At 41.9% G+C, this 21,599-nt stretch overlaps 5 protein-coding genes across 5 annotated transcripts; 2 read left to right on the top strand and 3 right to left on the bottom strand.

Moving 5' to 3' along the window:
• Positions 1 to 136: 136 nt before the first annotated feature.
• PENARI_c029G08867 (copper transporter family protein) lies at positions 137 to 1,084 on the top strand (the record flags this gene model as incomplete). Its single annotated transcript, XM_022636324.1, has 3 exons — positions 137 to 184; positions 232 to 563; positions 1,078 to 1,084. The coding sequence occupies 3 exons, from the start codon at positions 137 to 139 to the stop codon at positions 1,082 to 1,084; spliced, it is 387 nt and encodes a 128-aa protein (XP_022483864.1).
• Positions 1,085 to 2,509: 1,425 nt separating this feature from the next.
• On the bottom strand, positions 2,510 to 3,615 carry PENARI_c029G07378 (uncharacterized protein; the record flags this gene model as incomplete). Its single annotated transcript, XM_022636313.1, has 3 exons — positions 2,510 to 2,608; positions 2,861 to 3,373; positions 3,427 to 3,615. 3 exons carry the CDS (start codon positions 3,613 to 3,615, stop codon positions 2,510 to 2,512), a joined length of 801 nt encoding a protein of 266 aa, XP_022483847.1.
• A 7,500-nt stretch (positions 3,616 to 11,115) lies between these two features.
• On the bottom strand, positions 11,116 to 11,445 carry PENARI_c029G08767 (uncharacterized protein; the record flags this gene model as incomplete). The annotated part of the gene is made up of 1 exon (XM_022636323.1): positions 11,116 to 11,445. One exon carries the CDS (start codon positions 11,443 to 11,445, stop codon positions 11,116 to 11,118), a length of 330 nt encoding a protein of 109 aa, XP_022483876.1.
• A 7,622-nt stretch (positions 11,446 to 19,067) lies between these two features.
• PENARI_c029G04835 (uncharacterized protein) lies at positions 19,068 to 19,688 on the top strand (the record flags this gene model as incomplete). The annotated part of the gene is made up of 2 exons (XM_022636295.1): positions 19,068 to 19,196; positions 19,254 to 19,688. The coding sequence occupies 2 exons, from the start codon at positions 19,068 to 19,070 to the stop codon at positions 19,686 to 19,688; spliced, it is 564 nt and encodes a 187-aa protein (XP_022483885.1).
• Positions 19,689 to 20,230: 542 nt separating this feature from the next.
• On the bottom strand, positions 20,231 to 21,562 carry PENARI_c029G03566 (uncharacterized protein; the record flags this gene model as incomplete). The annotated part of the gene is made up of 1 exon (XM_022636283.1): positions 20,231 to 21,562. The coding sequence occupies one exon, from the start codon at positions 21,560 to 21,562 to the stop codon at positions 20,231 to 20,233; it is 1,332 nt and encodes a 443-aa protein (XP_022483808.1).
• Positions 21,563 to 21,599: the final 37 nt, after the last annotated feature.

Here is a 21,599-nt window from a genome sequence, read left to right as displayed (position 1 = left end):
GCCATCTTGGTGGACTCCACTTGGTGGGGGCGCGATCAGGTCAAATATAAGGTCGAGGGGCAAGCACAACTTGATATGGACATCTCTAAACACCTCTTTGTACACATCCCTCCCTATACCCTCGACATCAACAGCCATGGAGGGCATGGATATGGGATCCAGCAGCGCCGACTGCAAAATCTCCGTAAGTGCCAAGACCACATGTCCGGAACAATTCGCTTACTTATCCAGATGCTGTTCAATTTCAACACAATCGACGCCTGTTTCCTGTCAACAGGATGGCAGATTAAGAACAATGGCATGTTCGCTGCAACATGCATAGGCACAATCCTCCTGGTAGTGCTGGTTGAGTTCTGTCGCCGCATTGGGCGCGAATACGACAACTTCCTGACGCGCCAGTTTCAACGCCAAGCCGCGCACGGCACACTTGCCAAGACCTGGTCATCAAGGCGGGCAATTACTTTTCGCGCCACGCCATTGCAGCAATTGACCCGCTCGGTTATTCATGCTGTGACTTTTGCCGGAGCCTATATTACTATGTTGCTGGCAATGTACTTCAATGTGTATGTAATTATCTGCATCTTCATTGGGGCGGGGCTGGGCAAGTTCTTATGTGATTGGATGGTGGTCACGGTGGGTTTGGATGACATGCAGGATAAAACGCGGAAATTGGAGGAGACGACAATATGCTGTGATTAGCCTGAAACTTATATGATAATTGCATTTGATACCACTTATTTCCTTAGCACCAGGTGAGACATTATTTGTCAGTTCTACAAAAGAAGAAGGCGAAAGAAATGTAAAATGAAAAGAGAAGTAAATGCAAACAAAGATGATAAGAAAAGACATACCAGCAATATAGACCAACACTATGTCACTACTTGCTGCTTTACAACTATAATCCGAGCCTAGTCAACACGGTCTATTTTCTAGTCACCTACCTAGGGTGGATCTATATAAGGTTTGAACCTCAAACCCAAAGCATATGCCTGCTATAGCTGTTGATGATTGTTGTATTTCTTGGGGCACAGGGTCCCTGTTGGGTTCCAGATATTTATTCAAAGCTCACCTCGGTAGGTACTAGATCCTTTAAGCTCACTTGACTGAAGAAGTTCGGATTATAAAACCAAGAACTTTGACTCGGAACTTTTTTCCTTCTCAACCCCCTCCCCAAAGCGCTTTCCAAGCATACCTAAAACAAACAACAAAATAAAATCCTCCTCGGCATCCTGACACTTTCTTTCCTTCTCCAACCTCCTTCGAATGCTTTCCAAACCTCATCAATCCATATTCTATCTGAGAGTGGCAACAAATTCTATATCTGCGACGTCCCCCATTCCAGTTATGGAATCTTCAACTCAAAATCAACTGGGAATAACCCAAGCTGCAAAATTGCCGCCTCCTTTTGCACTCCATCTCCCAACATTAAAGACACTTACCATGACCACGGACCCATCGTCTTGGAATTTAGTGGCCCATGTTGCCCTCCGAATTCGTGGACTCGAAGACGTGGCGAATATCGACCTTCCTTGACCCTTGCAAACCGCCCCCGAGTACGAGAAATGGGAGTTTTAGCCACGCGCTGTAGCCTCATGGCTGCGGTCACACTTGGACGACGATGTGGCTGCGCAATTCGAAGACATCCACGAGGTAAGCCTGTACGCCGACAAGATGTTTCACCGGCTGTGCGTTGGAAGGGCATACGCTGACGGATCTATTTTGTCCAGGATCAGGGCTCTAACATGGCCAGCTTGGGGCGAGATGGGTCCTCCTTGGGGCATTTCTTGGCTGACTACAGACGCCACTATGGGATATTTGCTGGTTCGACATTCACCATACGCCGTTTTTAGTCCTCATGAGCTTGCATCATCAGTTGCCATTCGACCGACAATCCTGCCGTCGACCATGTTAATTGGCTCATTTCCAATTCGGTTTTCTGGTACAATTCTGTCACTCGTTCTATCGTCCTTAGATACCTCGTTGATCTTACTTCTGAGCTACGCTACCTAGTTCAGATTTGATTGAATTTTTCTCAAAAGTGGAGCCATTTCATGGGTAAGCCCGCAGGAGGAGCAGGGTATCCATCTGGGGAGGGGAGGGAAGAGGGAGATGTCTGTTATCTTTCATATTACCAAGTATCTATGCCGAACTTCTCTTACCCATTTCAATTCCAAGTCCAAGAAATCCTAAGTTACCTTTCATCCGTACCTACTGAAAAGAAGGTAATACACAGTCTCTAGATTTACAATTTTAGGCATATTACCACACCGAAAAGTACTGAATATATACTCAGCTATATTGAATGAACCGGTCTCTGGTAAAGATCTAATCTATAGTTGGATAAATTGTAAAAAAACAATGACAGTTATAGATGGTTTTCAACCTTGAAATACAATGTTCAGATCACATTATGTGACTTAGTCTGCTCTCTCGACCCTACGTCGGGTTTTCTAACAAGCTTGTTGCACATCAAACCATAAGACTGACTAAGGTATAATACCTAATCAACCTATCCCATCAAGAACATCCCCTTGGTGGCACGTAGTGGTGTAGAACTAGCATTCGCGAGGTTCGTGTTATGCATGACGGCCTTGCACATCTGGTAGGACTAGCGAGACTAATCAGTTCTGTAAAGAGGCCTTGCGTAGACTATAGGCAATCCCAGAAGGTATCCCGAGAGACAATTATATTTATATCTTTCTGGAACTAAGTAGCGCAGCTCAATCCGATTAACAAAGAAGAAAATCAAGTACTCACCCTTACTAGTAGATAGGCTTCTAGGAAATGGCGGATCCCTTTTACTTTCTGAAATGATGAAGTCGCGACGAAAGCAAGTGTGATCAGGAGGAACACGCGTTACAGGAAGGTCAGATTCTAGGCCACTCTGATAGGCAGCGAAAAATGCGGGGTGATCTTTGGACCGTTCGAGAAACCTAACGTGAGGATCTTCGTAGCCGTGCTTTATCTGGCACTTCTTCCAATGGTTTTTCAATGCCTTCATGTCGTTGAAGCCTTCATAGCACTCGCGGGATGGGCAAACATAGTTAATCTTTGATTTTTCCATGATCTCCCTAGAGAGAGCCATTTGCCGTTGTAGGCGCGCATTTTCGGCCTCAAGCCTTGCCATTCGTTCAAAAGTTACTCCATGGTCTAGAGAAAGGGATGTGGCGGGCTTTATAATAAGTAACACGAAACCGGCACTGACGACAGCCGGCGCTTCGACCCACACAGTCTGTCCGATCTCCAATCTAAGCTGGCCGATCATCCGTTTACTCTGTGTGTTTTCTGTGAGAAGAGCCGTGTAGGTAGCTCCAGCATAGTTATATGGCGTTTTCGTCTCCTTCGTAGTTCGAATGATAGCATAGTCGGCGCACTTTAGCCATCTCCTTAGCTCGGTTGATTGCACAGTGGGAATGTTATACTTACTCCTTGATGAACAAGTCTCCGGAGTTCCGCGGTGGACTGATCCATGTGGTTCACTTTTAGCTCAATGACTCCATGAGCAGGGTCGCCTAAAGTATTCCCAAGCAGCCAAGAGCGCATGCCGGGAATCATATTGCGGATCAAATCCACGTTTGCGTTTGGGACATGTCGAACCGGCCCGACGGGATACATTATGATACCGAAGTAGTATCGACACTTTTGTTTGTTTGCTGCTGATGCACTGGCGACTACCCCGCCTGACTGTTGGATGAGTAAGCAATTATTGGCAGGGATAATGAAGTTTTGATCCTCTGGTTGTACGTATCCACCTGCTCTATACACAGATGAAAGCAACAAAATCTGTGAAATCTGTGGTCCCGGCGAAATTTTAACATTTTCCAACATATTGAGCATTCTAAATACAATGTGTCCTGTGTTGATTACACCACAACGCTAGGTGACGGTAAATTGGGCGCCGAAAACGGCTAGGTTTGACGCCATTTTAAGCGTCTTATTTACCAGGATCTTAGTCATTTAAACATCACGTGATTCGTTTCTGCTCACTCTTACTGTGTTTTCACCAAGTGCTTAGAGAGCGCTCCCTGAGCACTTATGGTTGCTTAGGGATCAGCTCACCCTTCACTTAGGGTACTTAGGGTGGGCAATCAGGGACGTCATAATATTGTCCCCTCTATGTTGACCGATTGTAGCCGCTACTTGCAAAAATAGAAAGGTCCTTTTGCTAGGTGCTGAACACCCCTAAGCCTTCTATTCTAATATTAAAAGAGTCTCTACCCCCCGTTAACTATAGACTTGCTTAGAGCACTTTGTCTAAGGCTTGTAAGTACTTTATGAATTTCTAACTCTTCTAGATCTTAGTTATTACGGCTTTCTTCCTCTTCTCTTTTTTAAATTATTTTCGTTTTCTCACTACCTCGTTCCTACTCTAATTAACGCTATATCTATTCTTAATATAACTATGCGTGGAAAGAAGTAGGCTTATAGTCCCGAGTATTACCGACGACGTTGTTAATAGCTTAAGAAAGGTATTATCTAAAAACGATATACTACTTTAACTAAGAATAATATTAGTAAAATTAAAAGATAATAGATTAGGTAATAACGTATCTAATCTTTTGTCCTAATATAAGACTAATTTAAGTAGGCACTTGTAACGGAGTCCTCAGGAATCATGCATAGAGTCCTCAGGAATCATGCACAGATCTCTCGCACTGTCAGAGGATCAACATCATATAGGTGTCGACACGTTAGCGCTTCCTCACCGCAACGCTGATCTCCTATATTAAATAGTGCACTCTAGGAGAACCCAGAGGTTCTCTAAGAATCAGTCTCTATATTCCTCTAATATACTACTTGCTTCCCTAGCATCTTCGTCTTACCTAGTTGACAGGCTCTATCCTACAAACACTAGAACCCTTTCCTTACAATTCTGATTCTTCTTCTTTAACTACCTAAGATTGAAGATACCTCCTAAAGTAATAATGACTACCCGATCGTCGGTCGCTTGGGGATCGCTAGCGAACCTATACCGAACCGACACTAAGTCTATTGTTCCTCCCGCCACTATCTACGACGGAAGTAGCAGCCCGGAGAACAATTCTTAGGACCGGACTTCCTAACTTAGCGAGCACCTCGCTAAGGTTGAACGCCTTAAAACCCTTTATACGTTGCTTACCTAAAAGAAGGAACTCGAGAAAGCAATCGGCTAAATAACCGAGAAATCGTTATTAGATCGCTATCGACGCTCTTCCTCTACATTATCTAATCGAGGATAAGCTTCCGGAGAAATCAAAATTGAAGTTACAATTTTTAAAGCACACTATAGTATATAATAACGCTAAACCTAGCTTAATAACCTCTAAGATATATTCGTAGGCGCACCCCGTAAATATAGATTAGACGAAAGAAAGATCCTTAGTGCCACTAACTACATAAGTTCTAACTATCGCGAAAGATAGCGACACTATATCAAAGAGAAGGCGGAACCCTAGCGAACCGCTTATAAAACGATATAGGAACTATTTAAGAAATAGACACTTACGCTACTATATAATTCGGCTACACTATAAGCCGATATTGCTACCTCCTTATAAGAGGCCCGTTAAGGCCTAAACCAAAGTCTAAGTGACTTTAACTCTTATCTTGTCTCGCTTAAAAGGTATTTCGAAGCACTATTAGAGGACTAACGGGCGCTTAACTTCTTTACTAAATTATAGCTCCGCCTCCGATCGCGTATCTAGAATACTATACTTTATTTACCTAAAAATCGGGACGAGATAGTATCGATAGCGATACACTATTAGAACCTTATTTAAATAGAGTCGGGAATAAAGAACTACCCGCCCCGCTTAACAAATAAAAGATATCACTCCCCTAACTAATAGAGATATCGAAAACGGACTAGCTTTAACGGGCCACCCTCTAACTCTAGTCGGGGCTAAGGATAGAACCATAGAAGCTTCTAAGGATAAGGTAGTAATTGAAACCTAAATACTAAACTATATTTAAACTAGCGTGAATTCGGCGTAAAGCCGTATAATCGCTAGCGAAACGATAATATAACTCTACCTAAACTATATAGCTATTTTACCTACGGGTTAATAGACCACTAGAGGGACGAGTGCCCCTAAAATTCGACTAAGATCTAATTAATACTAGTATACTTAGGAAAAGCTAGAGGGTTAGTATAGAAGCCGGAATACCGACCCCTTAAGATAAGATTAGGACTATAAGCCGTCTATATATCCTAATTACCGTCTAGGGCGATATCAAAACGTATACGGACCTCGATAGCGGAGCCGAGGTTAACATTATTAGTTATCAATTTGCTTAGCAATATAGACTCTATCGCGCACCACTCACCAGCGTTATTATCTTAGCTATTAATCGAAGGTTAACACCTATTTATAGGGTATAGATAGTCCCTATCATAGCGACCGACTCGCGGGGGACTACTCGCACCTTTAAAAGGCGTTGTCTAGCTATTAATCGAGACCCTCACCTTAAAGGAAGCCCGGTTCTCCTATCTATGATAATAGTGCGAGATAAATACGTCGACTTTTCGCTATATAAACGCTAGTAGTAGTATATCGTACTATTATACTTAATAGCCACCCTATATCAATTTATAAAGGAATGCCGGAACCACGCGTACGTATATACGGTAGTAAAGCTTCCTAAGAAAGTGTGGCTTCTAGGAGATAACTAAGAATACCCCGCCTCACGTGAGGAGGGTCTCCCTAGCGAATTACTAGCGTACCGCGATATATTCGCTCCCGAAAATGCTAAGACCCTACCACCTTAGAAAGTAATAGACTATACTATTAAGCTAAAAGATAGTAAAACGCCGCTATATAGCCTAATTTACCCTCTTTCTTAGATAGAGCTTTAAGAGCTTCGGTCCTACCTAGATAAAAACCTTAACAATAGTCGGATCTAACCCTTAAAAAGCCTAGTAGGGGCCTCTATCCTATTTATTCTAAAGAAGGATAGTAGTCTACGTCTCTATATAGACTATCGGGGACTAAATAAGGTCTTAGTTAAAAACCGGTATCCCCTTCCTCTTATCTCGGAGATCCTCGATCGACTCGCTAGAGCGTAGTTCTTTAGCAAAATTAATATATAAGATACGTACTATCGGATTAGGATCTATAAAGGAGAAGAGTGGAAGATAGCCTTTCGCACTCGCTATAGCTATTTTGAGTATATAGTTATACTATTTAGTCTTACGAATACACTAGCCACTTTTTAGAATTATATTTATATAGCGTTAAGAGGGCTTCTTAATATTATTTGTATAGCGTATCTCGATAATATCCTAATCTTCTCGCTAGACCGCGAGGCCTATATAGAGTATATTTGTTAAGTGCTATAGAGGTTATAATAGGCATAGCTATACGCGAAACCCGTAAAATACACCTTCTACTAAGGCTAGGTTAAATTCCTAGGATTCGTGGTGTCTAGGAATAGCATATTAATAGATAGATAGTGCGTCGACGCTATCGCTTTATAGGAAATCCTAAAAAGCTACTATAAAATCTAAGTATTCCTAGGATTCTATAACTTTTATCGACGATTTATCTAAGGGTATAGCCTAATTATATTACCTCTAACCTCCCTACTTTAAGGAAGTAAGAATAGTAAGAAGCCTAGTAATATCTTACTCTCCGATAAAGAAACGTAAGCGTTTTACCGGCTTCTTAATATATTCTAAGAAGCCCTAGTGCTCTAGTATTTTGATCCACAAAAACGGATCTATATCGAATCTAATATATTAAACCTTAGGATAGCTAGAATCCTCTCGTAGCTAGACGCTAGCGGGATATAGCACCCCGTAGCGTACTAGTTAAAGAAATTTATTAGCGCGGAGCTCCGTTATATAACGTTAGATTAAGAGCTTTTCGCTATCGTTTACTCGTTTAAATAATAGAGGCACTATCTAGAGGGTAGTAAGTATCCCGTCGAGGTGCTTTTAGACTATACTAATCTCTAGATATTTATAAAGTATCTTAAGCTTAACGGTAGATAAGCAAGGTAGCTTATATTTTTAACTCCGTTCGAGTTTACTATAAAGTATCGCGCTAGGAAGACTAATCCCGCGGATAGCTTATTAAGGAAACTAAATACTAGTCGGGTTACGCCCGTAGCTAAACTTACGACCCCGATCTAAGAGCGTTTCGCTAGCGATTAGGGGGTAAATATATAGCAAATTGCTATTAAAGAAATAAATACCGGTTAGGATATACCTATAACCGAGGCTAGCTAGGATATACCTACGACTAAGCTTAGCGAGCCTAGGACGCTAGAGCTTAGTAAGAAGAGAGATAGCTATCGAGTATCTCTATACTATTAAGTGCTAATACGCCGCCGAGCGTCTATTAAGGGAGAGAAACGCCGTCGAGCTTCTCTATACTATCGAGTACCTCTACGCTACCTAGCGTACTACCGTCGTACGTCCTATAAAAAAGTCGTTAGTCACCGCTATATAGTTTTGCCCCTAGTCTTAGAAGAAGACGCTATAATAGTTCGCACCGCTAAAGGAGATCGTGCGATCACCTAGCGGGAGGTTAAGCGCGCCTATATAGTTAAATAAGTCTATAGGTTAGACGCCACGATAGAATTAAAGACCCTAATTAGGCGAATATAGGGTGAAGACCCTAAGGCAAGGCGTCAAATCGTCGGAGTCTTAGAGGTAAGACGTGAAAATATTAGAGTCTTATAAGCTAAGCGTGGGACTATAGGTTAGTTAGTTTAGGAATTAAACTCCACGGCTAATTTAAAGTCCTAGATCGGGTAGGAATAGGGCGAAGATCTAGAGACCCGCCGTCGTATCACCGACGTTAAGCTAGAAAAGCGCGGGAACTATAGATAGCTAGTCGACTATAAAGGCCTCCTTAGATACCAAAATAGGTTATATATCCCTATAAGAAATAGCCTACGTTAGAAACTACTAAATATCTACTATAATAATCCACTCGTAGGACATTTCGGTCGAACTCGCACCACCGAGTTACTAAAACGCAAATTCTATTAGGTTAACTTATAAAAGGACGTGGCCTAATACGTTAAAGAATGCGTAGTATACTAAGGGGTAGCCACACTAAGGTATTGACCTTATAGCGAACTATAGTCGCTACCGATTCCCTAGCGACCCTTTAGCGATCTAGTAATAGACTTTATTACCTACTTACCATAGACAATTTATAAGAATAATACCGTCGACGCGATCTTAGTTATCGTGGATAGATTCTCAAAATACGCCGTCTTCCTACCCGTTTTATCTACAATTAATACTATATAACTAGCTAAATTATTTTATTAAGAAATCGAACTCCAATTTAGCCCGCTAAGTAGTATAGTTTTAGACTAAGGATTAGTCTTTACTAGTAAATTCTAGTCTAAACTCTACTACCAAAGCTATATTAAATTAAGATTTTCGATAGCGTTTTACCCGTAGACCGATAGCTAAACGGAAAGGATAAACTAAGTACTTAAGAGCTACCTTCGATACTTCGTTAATACGGAATAAACTAATTAGCTAGTCCTCCTCCCTATAGCCTAATTTACCACTAATAATACTATAAACTTAACTATAGGGTTTACACCTTTTAAAGCACTTTACGGTTATAACCTAAACTTCTAATTACGCGCTAAGGACGGCGCTTCTAGAGAGGAAGTCCTAGTAACTATAGCACGACTAGAAAAGTTACAAAAGCTACGAGAAAGGCTTTAAGAAGTATAGCGAAAAGTAAGCGAATTATAGGCGAAACACTATAATAAACGCCACGAACCTATATAGTTCCGAAGGGGATAATTAGTTACACTATTAACCCGCAATCTCTAAATAAAGAACCTATTAAGAAAACTTACCCTAAACTTTATTAGGCCTTTCTGGATCCTTAACAAAGTTAGAAAGTAGGCGTACTAGCTAGTATTGCCTAAGCAATACTCTCGTCTATATAATATCTTCTCTATCTCTTTACTCTAAGAATAGTATTAGCGAAACGATAGTGAAACCCTACCTATACTAGAGCTAGAAGACGATAATAAGTGGGAGGTTAAGGAGGTCTAGGGTGAAAAGAAGTTCTAGGACGAACTATACTACTTAGTTAAATAGAAAGGATAGCCCTCTAAGTATAACTAATAGGTGCCACTCTTAGATATACGAAATGCTAGAGGTATTATTATAAAGTTCTAGAAGTAAAAGAAAAGGTCGAATTAATTAAGATCACCCTAGAAAATATCGATCTAACTATAAAACACTAGCGAAAATATAGCGAGATAACTAGCTTACTCTAGCTACCCGCTATCTCTATAGAAAACTAAGAAAGCATAAAATTATCCTTGAAATATCAAAAGAACCTCCTATAAGCTAACGAAACACTAGTAACCTAATAACTACACAAGATAGTCCTTAACGGGGAAATCCTTAACTATATCCGCCTTAAGCTAGTCAAACTAGGGGTTAGAGAATTTATCGTATTTCTCCTAGCTAACTATAATCTTAATAATAGCGGAACGGAAGGTCCGTATAGCAAAAGCCTAAGTATAGTATCTATTATCTAAGAGACGGGCACCGGGATAAGTCGAAGCTTTAGCGACGAGACGGCGAAGCGACGATATACCGATAGTGATAGGGATTAGCTAGAGCAATCCATAACGGTTATAAATAACCGCTTTATAAGACTTAGCGATATCCTATCAAATAGTTAGTGAAACGCCAAAGAAACGATAATAGAACACTATACCTTCGCTAGCTTCTTGTCTAAAGTAATACTAAACTACTTACAGTGACTATCTAAGAGAACGTTAAAACCGGCGAGTAAGGCCTAAATAGCCTAGATTAGATCACCGAAAATAGTAGTGTCTAAATCGAAAATCTCGTTATCACCCTTATTGTCCTAAAAGGGCTTAGCCTAATTAAGAATACACTAGAGACGTATCGCGTCACCGAGGATACCTTTATTTACCTATAGGGAAACGCTAGTTAGCCGCTATTATAACACTATACTTATTGGAAATACTTATAGGCTCGCAATTCTTATTACGGCTAGCGCACTAACGGTATCTCTTTAACGATAAGCCGTCGTCCTAGTAGGGGATCACTAGTGGTCCACTAGTGTCCTAGTTCTCTAAGAAAGTCCGGAAATAGTGTATACACTATACCATATATTAGAGATAGGCGATAGGGCGAAGGGGGCGGTTCTTCTTCCTAACCCTACCGGTAAGGGCATAACGGAGACTAGCGAGAGAAGTGGGCCTACTAGGAGTGGGAGTGCTAGGAGTGCTAAGAGTAGGCGTCTTAGAGCTAGTAATCACCGAGCGTTCTACTAGCGAGAATTGAGGTACACTAGAGGTTTCGTCCTCCTTATCATTATTATTATCATCGTCGTCCGAAATAGAGATCGCACTCTCAATATTAGATAGAGAGGGCGAACGAGAAGGAGGAGCTAGTACTAGCGGGGCCTTACCACGAGCACGACCTCTAACGCGGGGCGCCATAACGATCAGCGTGTGGAAGTTAGATCACTACTATAACGACGACGAGACTATAGCGAGTTAGTAACGTGTCGTTAGACTTGTGGATAGGATGACGACCACCACACCTACCTAAAGATATGATAGTAAGAACCTAGAGAAACCCTAGGGGAACGACAGCGACGTAAGGACGTGTCGCTATTATGGAAAATAGTGAGGAAAGGAAAAATTTAGAAGGTAAACAATAGGGGATTTATGCCTATAGGAGTGAAATCATAACAAAGCCCTACAACCTAAGCAAACAAAAATAGCAATAAACACGCTTTATTTCACGCAGTTTCACTATGTTAAAGAAGCTTTGTTTACCACAACAAAGCACACCACCTATACAAACAAACCCCTACACCCTAACTAGGAAATCATGAGGTTTTCTAGCCCTATCAAATTCCTACCTTAGGCCCCAATCTTCCTACCTATAACCGTCTATCCTTACACTATCGTTTCCCTATCGCCTTCCTATCTTCCCGCAATTACTATTTCTCCTACAAGAACTAGCTACCTTTTCCCACTAGGTTTTTAATAGGCTACGCTCTACAGACTTCACCACGGGTGCGGATACCCGTACTAGACAGGGGGATAATTGTAACGGAGTCCTTAGGAATCATACACAGATCTCTCGCACTATTAGAGGATCAACATCATACAGGTGTCGACACGTCAGCGCTTCCTCACCGCAACGCTAATCTCCCATATTAAATAGTGCACTCTAGGAGAACCCAGAGGTTCTCCAAGAATCAGTCTCTGTATTCCTCCAATATACTACTTGCTTCCCTGGCATCTTCGTCTTACCTAGTTGACAGGCTCTATCCTGCAAACACTAGAACCCTTTCCTTACAGCACTGTGAATATCTAGGGGAAGATCCTCTCCGATTTCTTGTTATAGCATAGAAGGGAGACGTTATGGTTTTTCTCGAGTGGATACTTGATAACTCTAAGATTAAGAAGTTTAGTGGTTTATATAAGAACTAGAGGCAATAGTGCTAGCTCTACCGTAAATCTGTGGGGCGAAGTCTTTATGCGAAGAGTTATTAAGATATTAATAACGTAAGTATGATTTTATCTTTTCACTCGTTTGCCTTCTAACTAAAAAGAAATAGTATATAAAAGAGGATCTAGTCGTACGTTACAATCTCGATATATCTATTAGGGAGAAACCCGTGATAAACGTCGATAATTTATATATCGTTCTCCACCACTATTAGATAAGAGATATAACTCCCTATCCCAATAGTCGTTAACTAATTTAACTCGCTTTCCTCCTTTTAGTGTCAGCCTACACCGCTAGTCGACTAGAAGCGCTAGTTTATATTAAATAAAACGAGCGGACTAATATATAGTATTTCTTCGGTGGTGTAGATAAAGGTAAGGAAGCTAATAAAGATTAGGATCTTAGAGAAGATAACCTAAAAATACTATACTACGGTTAGATTAGTTTAATACTACTCCTAAACCCTAGAGGTCTCCGTGACTATCTTATAATAGAAATTAATTTAAAGTATACTAAGGGTTATTATACTAGATTAAAGAGGTTAGTGATTATAAGACTCTATTTTGCGCTAAGCTAATACTTTTAAAAGGAAAATCTTCCTTATATCTAAAGTTAAATAACCTATCTTCGACGTTATTGTCCTTATACTTATAATAGCAATTCTTAACGACGTATTTTCGGTAAATATACGTTCCGCTAAAGATATATTTAGGGCTTATGTCTCCCTACCACGTCGTTCCCTTAGACTAGATTTTAAGAAAGATAAACTTAATATATCAATTTACCGCTAGCTAGACTTATATTATTCTAGAATAACTACTTACCCTATTAAACCACTTAAGTACTATATATATCTCTATTATTTATAGCGGCTAAGCTTGGCCGTTAGGATAATTAGGGTAATAAAGCCTTACGACCTTTAGCGCGGTACTAGCGAGGTAGTTAATAGTGAGTTTTAATACTATTAGTTATAGTGGTTTCCTAGGACTAATATATAAAAATTGATTAGAAACCGTATCCCTCCCCTTACTATAGTAAGTAATAGGCTATATTTATACTAGTAATTATTCCATTTGGGCCGCCGACGCCAGAAACGGCAGCTCCCCAACCCCGGTTTAGCGCCCGCCCCCACTGCCCCCCGCCACGGTTTAGCGCAGGCCTAACACGGTTTAGCCGTCACGCTAATCCGCAACAGGCACGCTTATCACTTCACCGCCTCGCGACTCGGCCGCCCGAATGTATAAATCCTAGGTACGTCGCTCCATCGTCGCCATCTATCCTCTTCCTCTTTTGTCCTTTCCTCCCCCCTTCTAACACTTTCTATATGCGTCCGATTAGATCGACGATCCCGGGCTGATTGCGAGACCTGGCCTATCTAAGGAATTTTCTAGCAATATTGTATCCGGCCTCCACTCGCACTATCTAATAGAACTCCTCTATAATGCCGTGCGTTCCCCTACTAGGTGTCTTTGTCGAGATCAGTGTCTACGCGTTCGCATTCTATTCTACACGTTTGAGTGAGCTTTTGTCTCTCTAATACCTCTATCGCCGAACGATTCCCTCTTGAACTTATCCTAGTATCTAGTCTCCTCGAGAATAGATGCTTTCTATAGTTAAGAAGCGCCCCGAGATATAGAATAGAGTGATTTAGATAACGTGGCACTCCGTACGCCCTAACGTCCGAATAAGTATCACTTCTTAGCCTATTAACTATAGACCCGCACAGTTTTCGTGAACCTCAAGCCACTTCGTTATCTCTAGGTTGCCTTGAAGCATACGCTGTTTTTGCTATTAGACCTAGATACGAGTCCTATATACCCCACGTAGGTGTTAGATAAGGAATGGCCGGAAGTCAGCTAACGTGATAGGGGGTTAAGGCACATAGCGGCGCCTTAGTCAAAGCGGCAGCTTTATGTATATCTCTTTCCTCTTCCGGTTATCCCGATGTGATTCCTATATCTAGATAGGTCTAGCGTGGGTAGTGCATCCTTTATCCTTGACGGTAAGAGCCTATTAGCTAATTGTGAAGGGCGGTAGGCAATTCTATTACGCGCCGAACCTTAGAGCATAGTCTTCCGATATTATATCTAAGGCGGAGCTAAGCGAGGAAGCCTCTTCTACCCTACTAGACTTCTAGAGGGTTACGTGGCTTAGTAAGGGCTATATAGGCACTAAGTAGTTAAGTGGCGTCTTTACGGACTAGTTAAGGTAGTGGATATATAGGCTAAGGCAAAAGCCTACCTCGTTGCGTATTATATATATAAGAGACGCACACTTTCTAGCAATGATTGGAAGCTAGCCCCGGAAGCCCCTCTGCTACTATAAGAAGGAATAAGTAACACGTACCGAGCGGCCTAGGGGTAGCCGATGCTATCCACTAACCTATATCTAGATTCCTATTTAGGTAGCGTCCCTAGAGGGCTTCTCTTTTTTTCCGGGCTTATTTGATCTAATATAAAAACTAGCCCTTTCCACTATATCCTAGGTCAGTCTAGTAGTCTTATTAGACCAAATTTCCTCTTTTCGCTTTGTTTATCTCTACGTCTTTCCCTTAGGATCTAAGACTATACCTATTATCCTTAATAATATACACTTTTACTATAGCCTATCGAAGCCTATAAAACCGCCCTATTTTGCCTTTAATAGTAACTAGAAAGGCTCTAATACCTTACTATCGGGCGAGTAACCTTTATTCTCTAATAAAGCGGTCTCTTCGGCAATAGAGGACTACTTAGTAATAGTCCCGCCTTACTTCCTCCCTCCGGCTAGTAATGTAGAAAATATAACGAATTAGTATGCAGCTAGGTCGCCTAACTTATTTGACCTCAAACTAGCGAGGTCCTAGGGGGCATTAACGCTATTGTTAGGTACACTTAAAGCTAGCGACAGAGATACCTCCTCCTCGCTATAGAGGCTTAACTATGACTACCGAGATAACTCAGACGAAAAGGTGCCTACTGATTATAAGTTTAAGATCTAAGCTAGCCTACTTTCTAAGTTATTAATCGATATTGAACATAGCCCCGTCCTCGTTCCGTGTAAATCTAAGCAAAAGAGCCGAGTTAGACGGTTCCGACGTCTTCCCGAGACCCCAATCTAGTTATATAACTCCTCTTTAGCCTCCTTAGTCCCCTTCTATCTCGGTTCTTTCACTAGGTGCTACAGAAACGTATTCCGGAGTTATACAATCGGTCGTAACAGAAGATATTTAGTAGACACGAGATCAACTTTTATACGCCGCGTACTTTAAATCCTCTAATCTAGTTTATGCTTCGGATATATCCGATATATCTACTATATTTAGCGACTACTCTTCTAACACTCCGCTCTCTTCTATCTTATCCTACTCGGATATTATCTCTAACAATCGAAACGATATAGGCTCTTATGTTCCTTTATAGGAGGATTATCCCGACGACCACTTAGATAACTATATAGAAATAAGCTAAACTAGATTGATTTTAGATTATCCCCTTAGAACCGTGGCTAAGTTAGGCCCTTCTAGGCCGTCCGATCCGCTATACGTTAATATACCCGATTTGATAGATCTAGAATAAGTATACGGGCGCGAGTCTTTTAATTCTCGTTCGAGAACACCTAGTGTTTAAGGAGATAAGAGCCTAAATCTAGCTAATCCGAGAAAATACAAAAACTAAGAACGTCTAATGCCTTCGACTAGAAAACGAGAAACTACTTATAATAAGCGCTACCCGTCTATCGTAGTGGTTATTCCTCCGCCACGGCTAAGAGCTATATAGAGTCTATGGTTAAGGCTAAAACCTATTGTATTAGATATATCTAAGAGCGAAAGTGAGGACGTCGATAATTCCTTAGATAAAGACTTTATAACCGATACAATCTAATTAGAACCCCTATACGTTAAGGACTCCGTAGAGGAGAAAAACGGTTCTCTAAGTACGACCGCTTCCTACTATCTAAATTATATGTCCTTTAGTTTATCGTCTAGGTATTACTATAAGAGCCGCGATATTGTTAGGCGGGCAATTCTCACTATTAAGATCTAGGGATCGGAGCCCACTTTCTTCTTCACTCTTATGCCCGATAACGTCTACTCGATATTATCTATTGCCGCGTATAGTCCTCCCTATAACTCTAAGAAAGTAGATAGGGTTTTAAAGCGGTCACTAAGTATAAACCGTTTAACTCGCGGGAAAAGTAAATTCTAGCGCTATTTAACTAACGAGGATAACTTACTAGTAAAGTTAAAAGAGGAAGGGAGGTTAACATAGAAGGAAATCGCGGACCATTTTCCTAGCCGCTAGTTATCTATACTATAGGTTTATTATTCTACTAAACTAAGGCACTAAAGGGCTAAAAGAAGCCGCCCGTAAAGTTGGAGGGGTAGAAAGAAATGATAAATATATATGTCAATAGACACTATTATAATCGAAAGTATCCGCCGTTATTATATAGTATCTTCTTCCGCCGTCACTAAGCTAATAGTTATCTAGCGGTCCTATCTATGCCCGATATCCTTCCTACTTTCCAATTATATATAGTAGCGAATTTGTGATATAGTCGTTAAGCTCTCGCGGAAGATCTAGGTGGATAACCACTATAGGCCCGTCTTTATGCCTAAAGCTATAAGTTTCGGCTTTATTACCGCTAATTCTAGGCTAGGATACACTAAATAGTAGGATAGGATAGCCTTAGAAGAAAAGGGCCTAATAAGTGGACGGGCGATACTTCTTTTTCCCCTCTCGTTCTAGAGGAATGGCCTTAGGAGAGGTCCCGAGTATACTAGCAAGGAGTTAGGAGAAAGTGAGCCGAGCTAACGAGTAATTTAACTACTAACCTTCTAGAGTAGGGCTTATATACGGCTAGTAGTTAGGTAGGTGCCGCTAGGGTGAGTTTAGAGTGAGAGCCGCTTTATGGTCGCGCGACCACGGGTGAGAAGGGTGAGTACGCTATAGATAGGGTGAGAATTAGGGTGAGAATCACCTAAGTCGCGCGACCACTACACTAACCCCCTTAGCTGAAAAATAACACAATTTTATTGGATTATACCCCTCCACCTAAAACACTCGATATCTTAGTATCTATACATAACTATAACTAGAAGCATTATATAACTAGGTCTCTTGAAGCTTATGGTCTACCTTATCTACCTTGCATTGTTAATATATATAGTGTAGTTCGCCCTAAAAAGGCGATAGGATACCCCTAAGCTTGTATATACTCTAAGGTCGTATCGTGCTACACGCGGCGAGGCAGTAATAAACTAGTGTTATAGGTAGTTAAGCTAACTTAGGATAGACCTCGTTAGATATCTAGAGACCTTATGATACGGTTAGAAGAAGAGCATAGCCTTATTAGTATTTATGGCTATAAGATTTCGTCTATTACTAATGGTAGTTAATTACTAAGGTATAGCGGCTTTGACGGTGCCTGACCCGATAGGGATAGTGTAGGGCTAGCTTTTAACGTCGAATTATACGAGTTTGGTAACCTAAAGCTAGACGCTATAACTACTCGGTATTAGTTCGCAATTACGAAGTCTAATTATCCGTAAGCGCCTATACTCTAAATAGCCTCTGAAATTACCAGAAACCGATATTCGATCACTTCGCGCCTAACGACTTTAGCTAGCTAAAGGCGGTGGATACAACTAGCATAAGAAAGTATGCGTATTCCGTAGCCTCCTCTTCTTAAAAATATATTCTAATCTATTAGTAATCATTGAGCTTTTATTATTCCTATACCCCACCGTACTAGGGGCAACCTTAATGCTATCTTAGAACTAACCAGACCACACAAACTATGATCGATAATATCTTTAATACTTATAGAAAACAAGGCTTATATACACTACCTACTTTTACCACTATATTTAAGCCCTCCCTTAAAGGCCCCCTTATGGTTACTCTAGATACTTAGGTAGTTTACATATATCGAATGACATAAAAAGTTGCCTTCTAACATCGTAACAATTATAGGATCTAATCATTAAATTATCTAGATTATCATCCCTTAGCCTAACGTGCTATAGACTTATTACTATAGCCAATCCACTATCAGTTGCCGCTAGAGTTATAGGATTGCTCTCTCTTAGAATCTAAGTTACCCAATCTTTGACTAAATTTTACTCTTCGGTCAAGGACTAAGCTACTAATATAGTCAATATCGTGCGGAATCTTAAAGATCTTCTAAGTATCTTCCGATCTCTATATATCGCAATACAAGAGCGCCGATCTCGAACTAGCGAATAAGAGCTACACTAAACGGTCAACATAGCAGTTCAAAACTATAATTAAATTATCGAGGAGCTTTAGGGTAAATACCTTAAATTCTAGAAAGGCTAAACTATAGGTTTTTAGGGCTAGGTTTAACTCGCCCGGCGTCGCGTAGCCTATCCATTCAGAAAAAGCACTTTACAGAAGCTCGAAGAAGACATTGGCGAGATACGTGAACATTTATCTTTTGCGCTAGAAGTGTTGCAACTCAGAAGCAACACCTATATTGAGGATGGGATACAAGGGCTTAATTCACTCCTTAGAAGGATAAATGCAACTCAGTTCTCCTCGTCGATTCGTGGTTGGCTGATGGCCCCGGATGCGACAGAGAATCACAACGCCGCATGCGCGAAGCGTCATACAAGGGCCGTCGTAACCTATACTTGATTGGTTTCCTTGGCCAGGGGCTTAGCTTTGTTATTACATTCGCTTGCTTGATCAAGGAGACCGAGGAGAACTCCAAGGGTGCTGCCGTTGGTATCTTCCTCTTTATCACTTTCTTTGCATTCACTCTCTTACCACTGCCCTAGATCTACCCACCGGAGATCAACCCCCTCCGTACCCGTACTGTGGGCGCAGCGGCGTCGACCTGCACCAACTGGATGTGCAACTTTGCCGTGGTCATGTTCACGCCGCTGTTCGCTGGCCAGAGCCCATGGGGCGTTTATCTCTTCTTCGCACTGTTTAACTTTGTCGGTTTGATATTCGGCTTCTTCTTCTATGTTGAGACAGCCGGCCGTGAGCTTGAGGAGGTCGACATAATCTACGCCAAAGCCCATGTCGAAGGGAAGATGGCGTGGAGGGTCGCCAACGACATGCCCAAGCTCGATTTCGAGCAGATCCTCCAACAGTCTCGCGAGCTGGGCTTGGATACCAACGATCATGCCGCAGCTGAGAAGAACGAGCTCGGCCTCAGCAGCAGTGACAATGGCCAGGAGATTGAGGAGGCCCAGGATAAACAGTAGCGCTCTTTCAGTGGATGTGCTGTTGACAACCTAGTGGGATAATGTAGCTAGCTTCTAATAAGTGTGGTTACGAAGAGATGAAAGGCGATGGCGAAACGATGGGGTAGTTAAGGCGAGTTACAGACTAGCCTTCTTAGGCTTCATATTTCCCCGATTTAGATAGTGCTAGGGTTTGTTTGTTTATAATATATGATTTGTTATGGTTTTTAAATCTAATTGGCCGGTGTTCTCCGCATGGCCGGTAGCTAAACCGCCTTTTGCCATAAGCGAAGAGAATTGCTATATACATATAACGAACAACTGCTGGAGCTTCAGTCAACTACTCTGATTAAGGCGTATCGTCAAACAGAATTTAAAAAGTCTATAATATAAGAGTAGGATTCGAAGTGAATATAGCGTAAATTCCGACATGACTATGTCTATGTGACCGTCAAAATCAATTCAAGTAAATAATCAAATGAGGCCGACACAGATGGTATGAGCCACAGACCAGGCAACCAATACATTAGAATCAAGAAAAATAAACAAGAAATCATAAGTGGCTACTTGCCCACGCAGACATAGAAGTCATACTTGAGATTCGTGCAGTCACTGCCAACATCCGGGTTCCACGCCAGCAAATCCTTCAGTGAGATTTTACTGTCGTCCGCAATCAGCTGACACCACTCACCTTGCTCCACTTTATGGAAGGCAGTACAACCCGCAACCATGCCAGTCTGCGTCGGAGTTGGAGTGGTACCCCCAGTGGTGGTTGTGAGGGTTGGAGCTACGTTTGTCGAGGTAGCCAGGGATGGACTCCTGTGCACGCAAACATAGAAGTCATACTTGAGATTTGTGCAGGTGCCTCCAACATCCGGATTCCAACTCAGGAAATCATCCAGGGAAATTTTGCTGTCATCGGCGATAGATTGACAGTCTTCATCTTTGACGACCTTGTGGAATCTGTCACACCCATCGGCCATGCCAGTTTGTGTTGGCTTAGGGGTGGTGATTCCAGTGCTGGTGGCGGATCCAGACGTTGAGGTAGGTTTGCCAACACAGACGTAGAAGTCATATTTAAGATTTGTGCAGGTGTCTCCAACATCCGGATTCCAACTCAGGAAATCATCCAGGGAAATTTTGCTATCATCGGCGATAGATTGACAGCCTTCATCTTTGACGACCTTGTGGAATCTGTCACACCCATCGGCCATGCCGGTTTGTGTTGGCTTAGGGGTGGTGATTCCAGTGCTGGTGGCTGTCTCAGAGGTCGAGGCAGGTTTTCCAATACAGACGTAGTAGTCATATTTGAGATTCGTGCAGTCATCGTCGATGTCATTCCAGGACAAAAAGTCTGTCTCAGAAATACCAGCGTTATCTGCGATGGATTGACAGCCTTCATCTTTCACTACCTTGTGGAATTTGCTGCATCCCTGAGCCATGCCACTAAGAGTTGGAGTCGGAGTTGTGACTCCAGTGCTTGTTGGCGTCGACATTGTTGAGGACGGCACCTCGGTAGAAGGCACTGGTGTACAGGTCTTCGGGATGGTAGACTTGGGAGATTGTGGAATGGGGTCTTCGGGCCCGATATCGCAATAGGATTCGTAAAGCGAATAACACTCCTCAGAGAGGTCATCCTCTGGAATGAACACATCACCATCATAATCCGAATCCTCGTCGCCAGTGAACCAGCAATATTGGGTTCTCTCCGCCATCAAGCTGGACCAGGTAGTGTTTGCCGTATAGGTGGTCACCGTGGGCATCCAGTTGGGATCGATTGTCGGCGAATACCACGAAGTCGTAATGTTTCCTAACGTCGTGGTTTCTCCGGATACCCATGAAGTGAACATAGAGGATGAAAGTCCTTTTGATGTAGAGGTACGGTTTTGGGGCATGGTAAAGTCGCCTCCCCCCGGAGGTCTCATTGGGCAT

The sequence above is a fragment of the Penicillium arizonense genome (genome assembly GCF_001773325.1).
Source record: "Penicillium arizonense strain CBS 141311 chromosome Unknown PENARI_contig029, whole genome shotgun sequence".
NCBI lineage: Eukaryota > Fungi > Ascomycota > Eurotiomycetes > Eurotiales > Aspergillaceae > Penicillium > Penicillium arizonense.
Note: the sequence above shows the minus strand (reverse complement) of the source record. Positions and strands in the feature narration are given on the sequence as shown.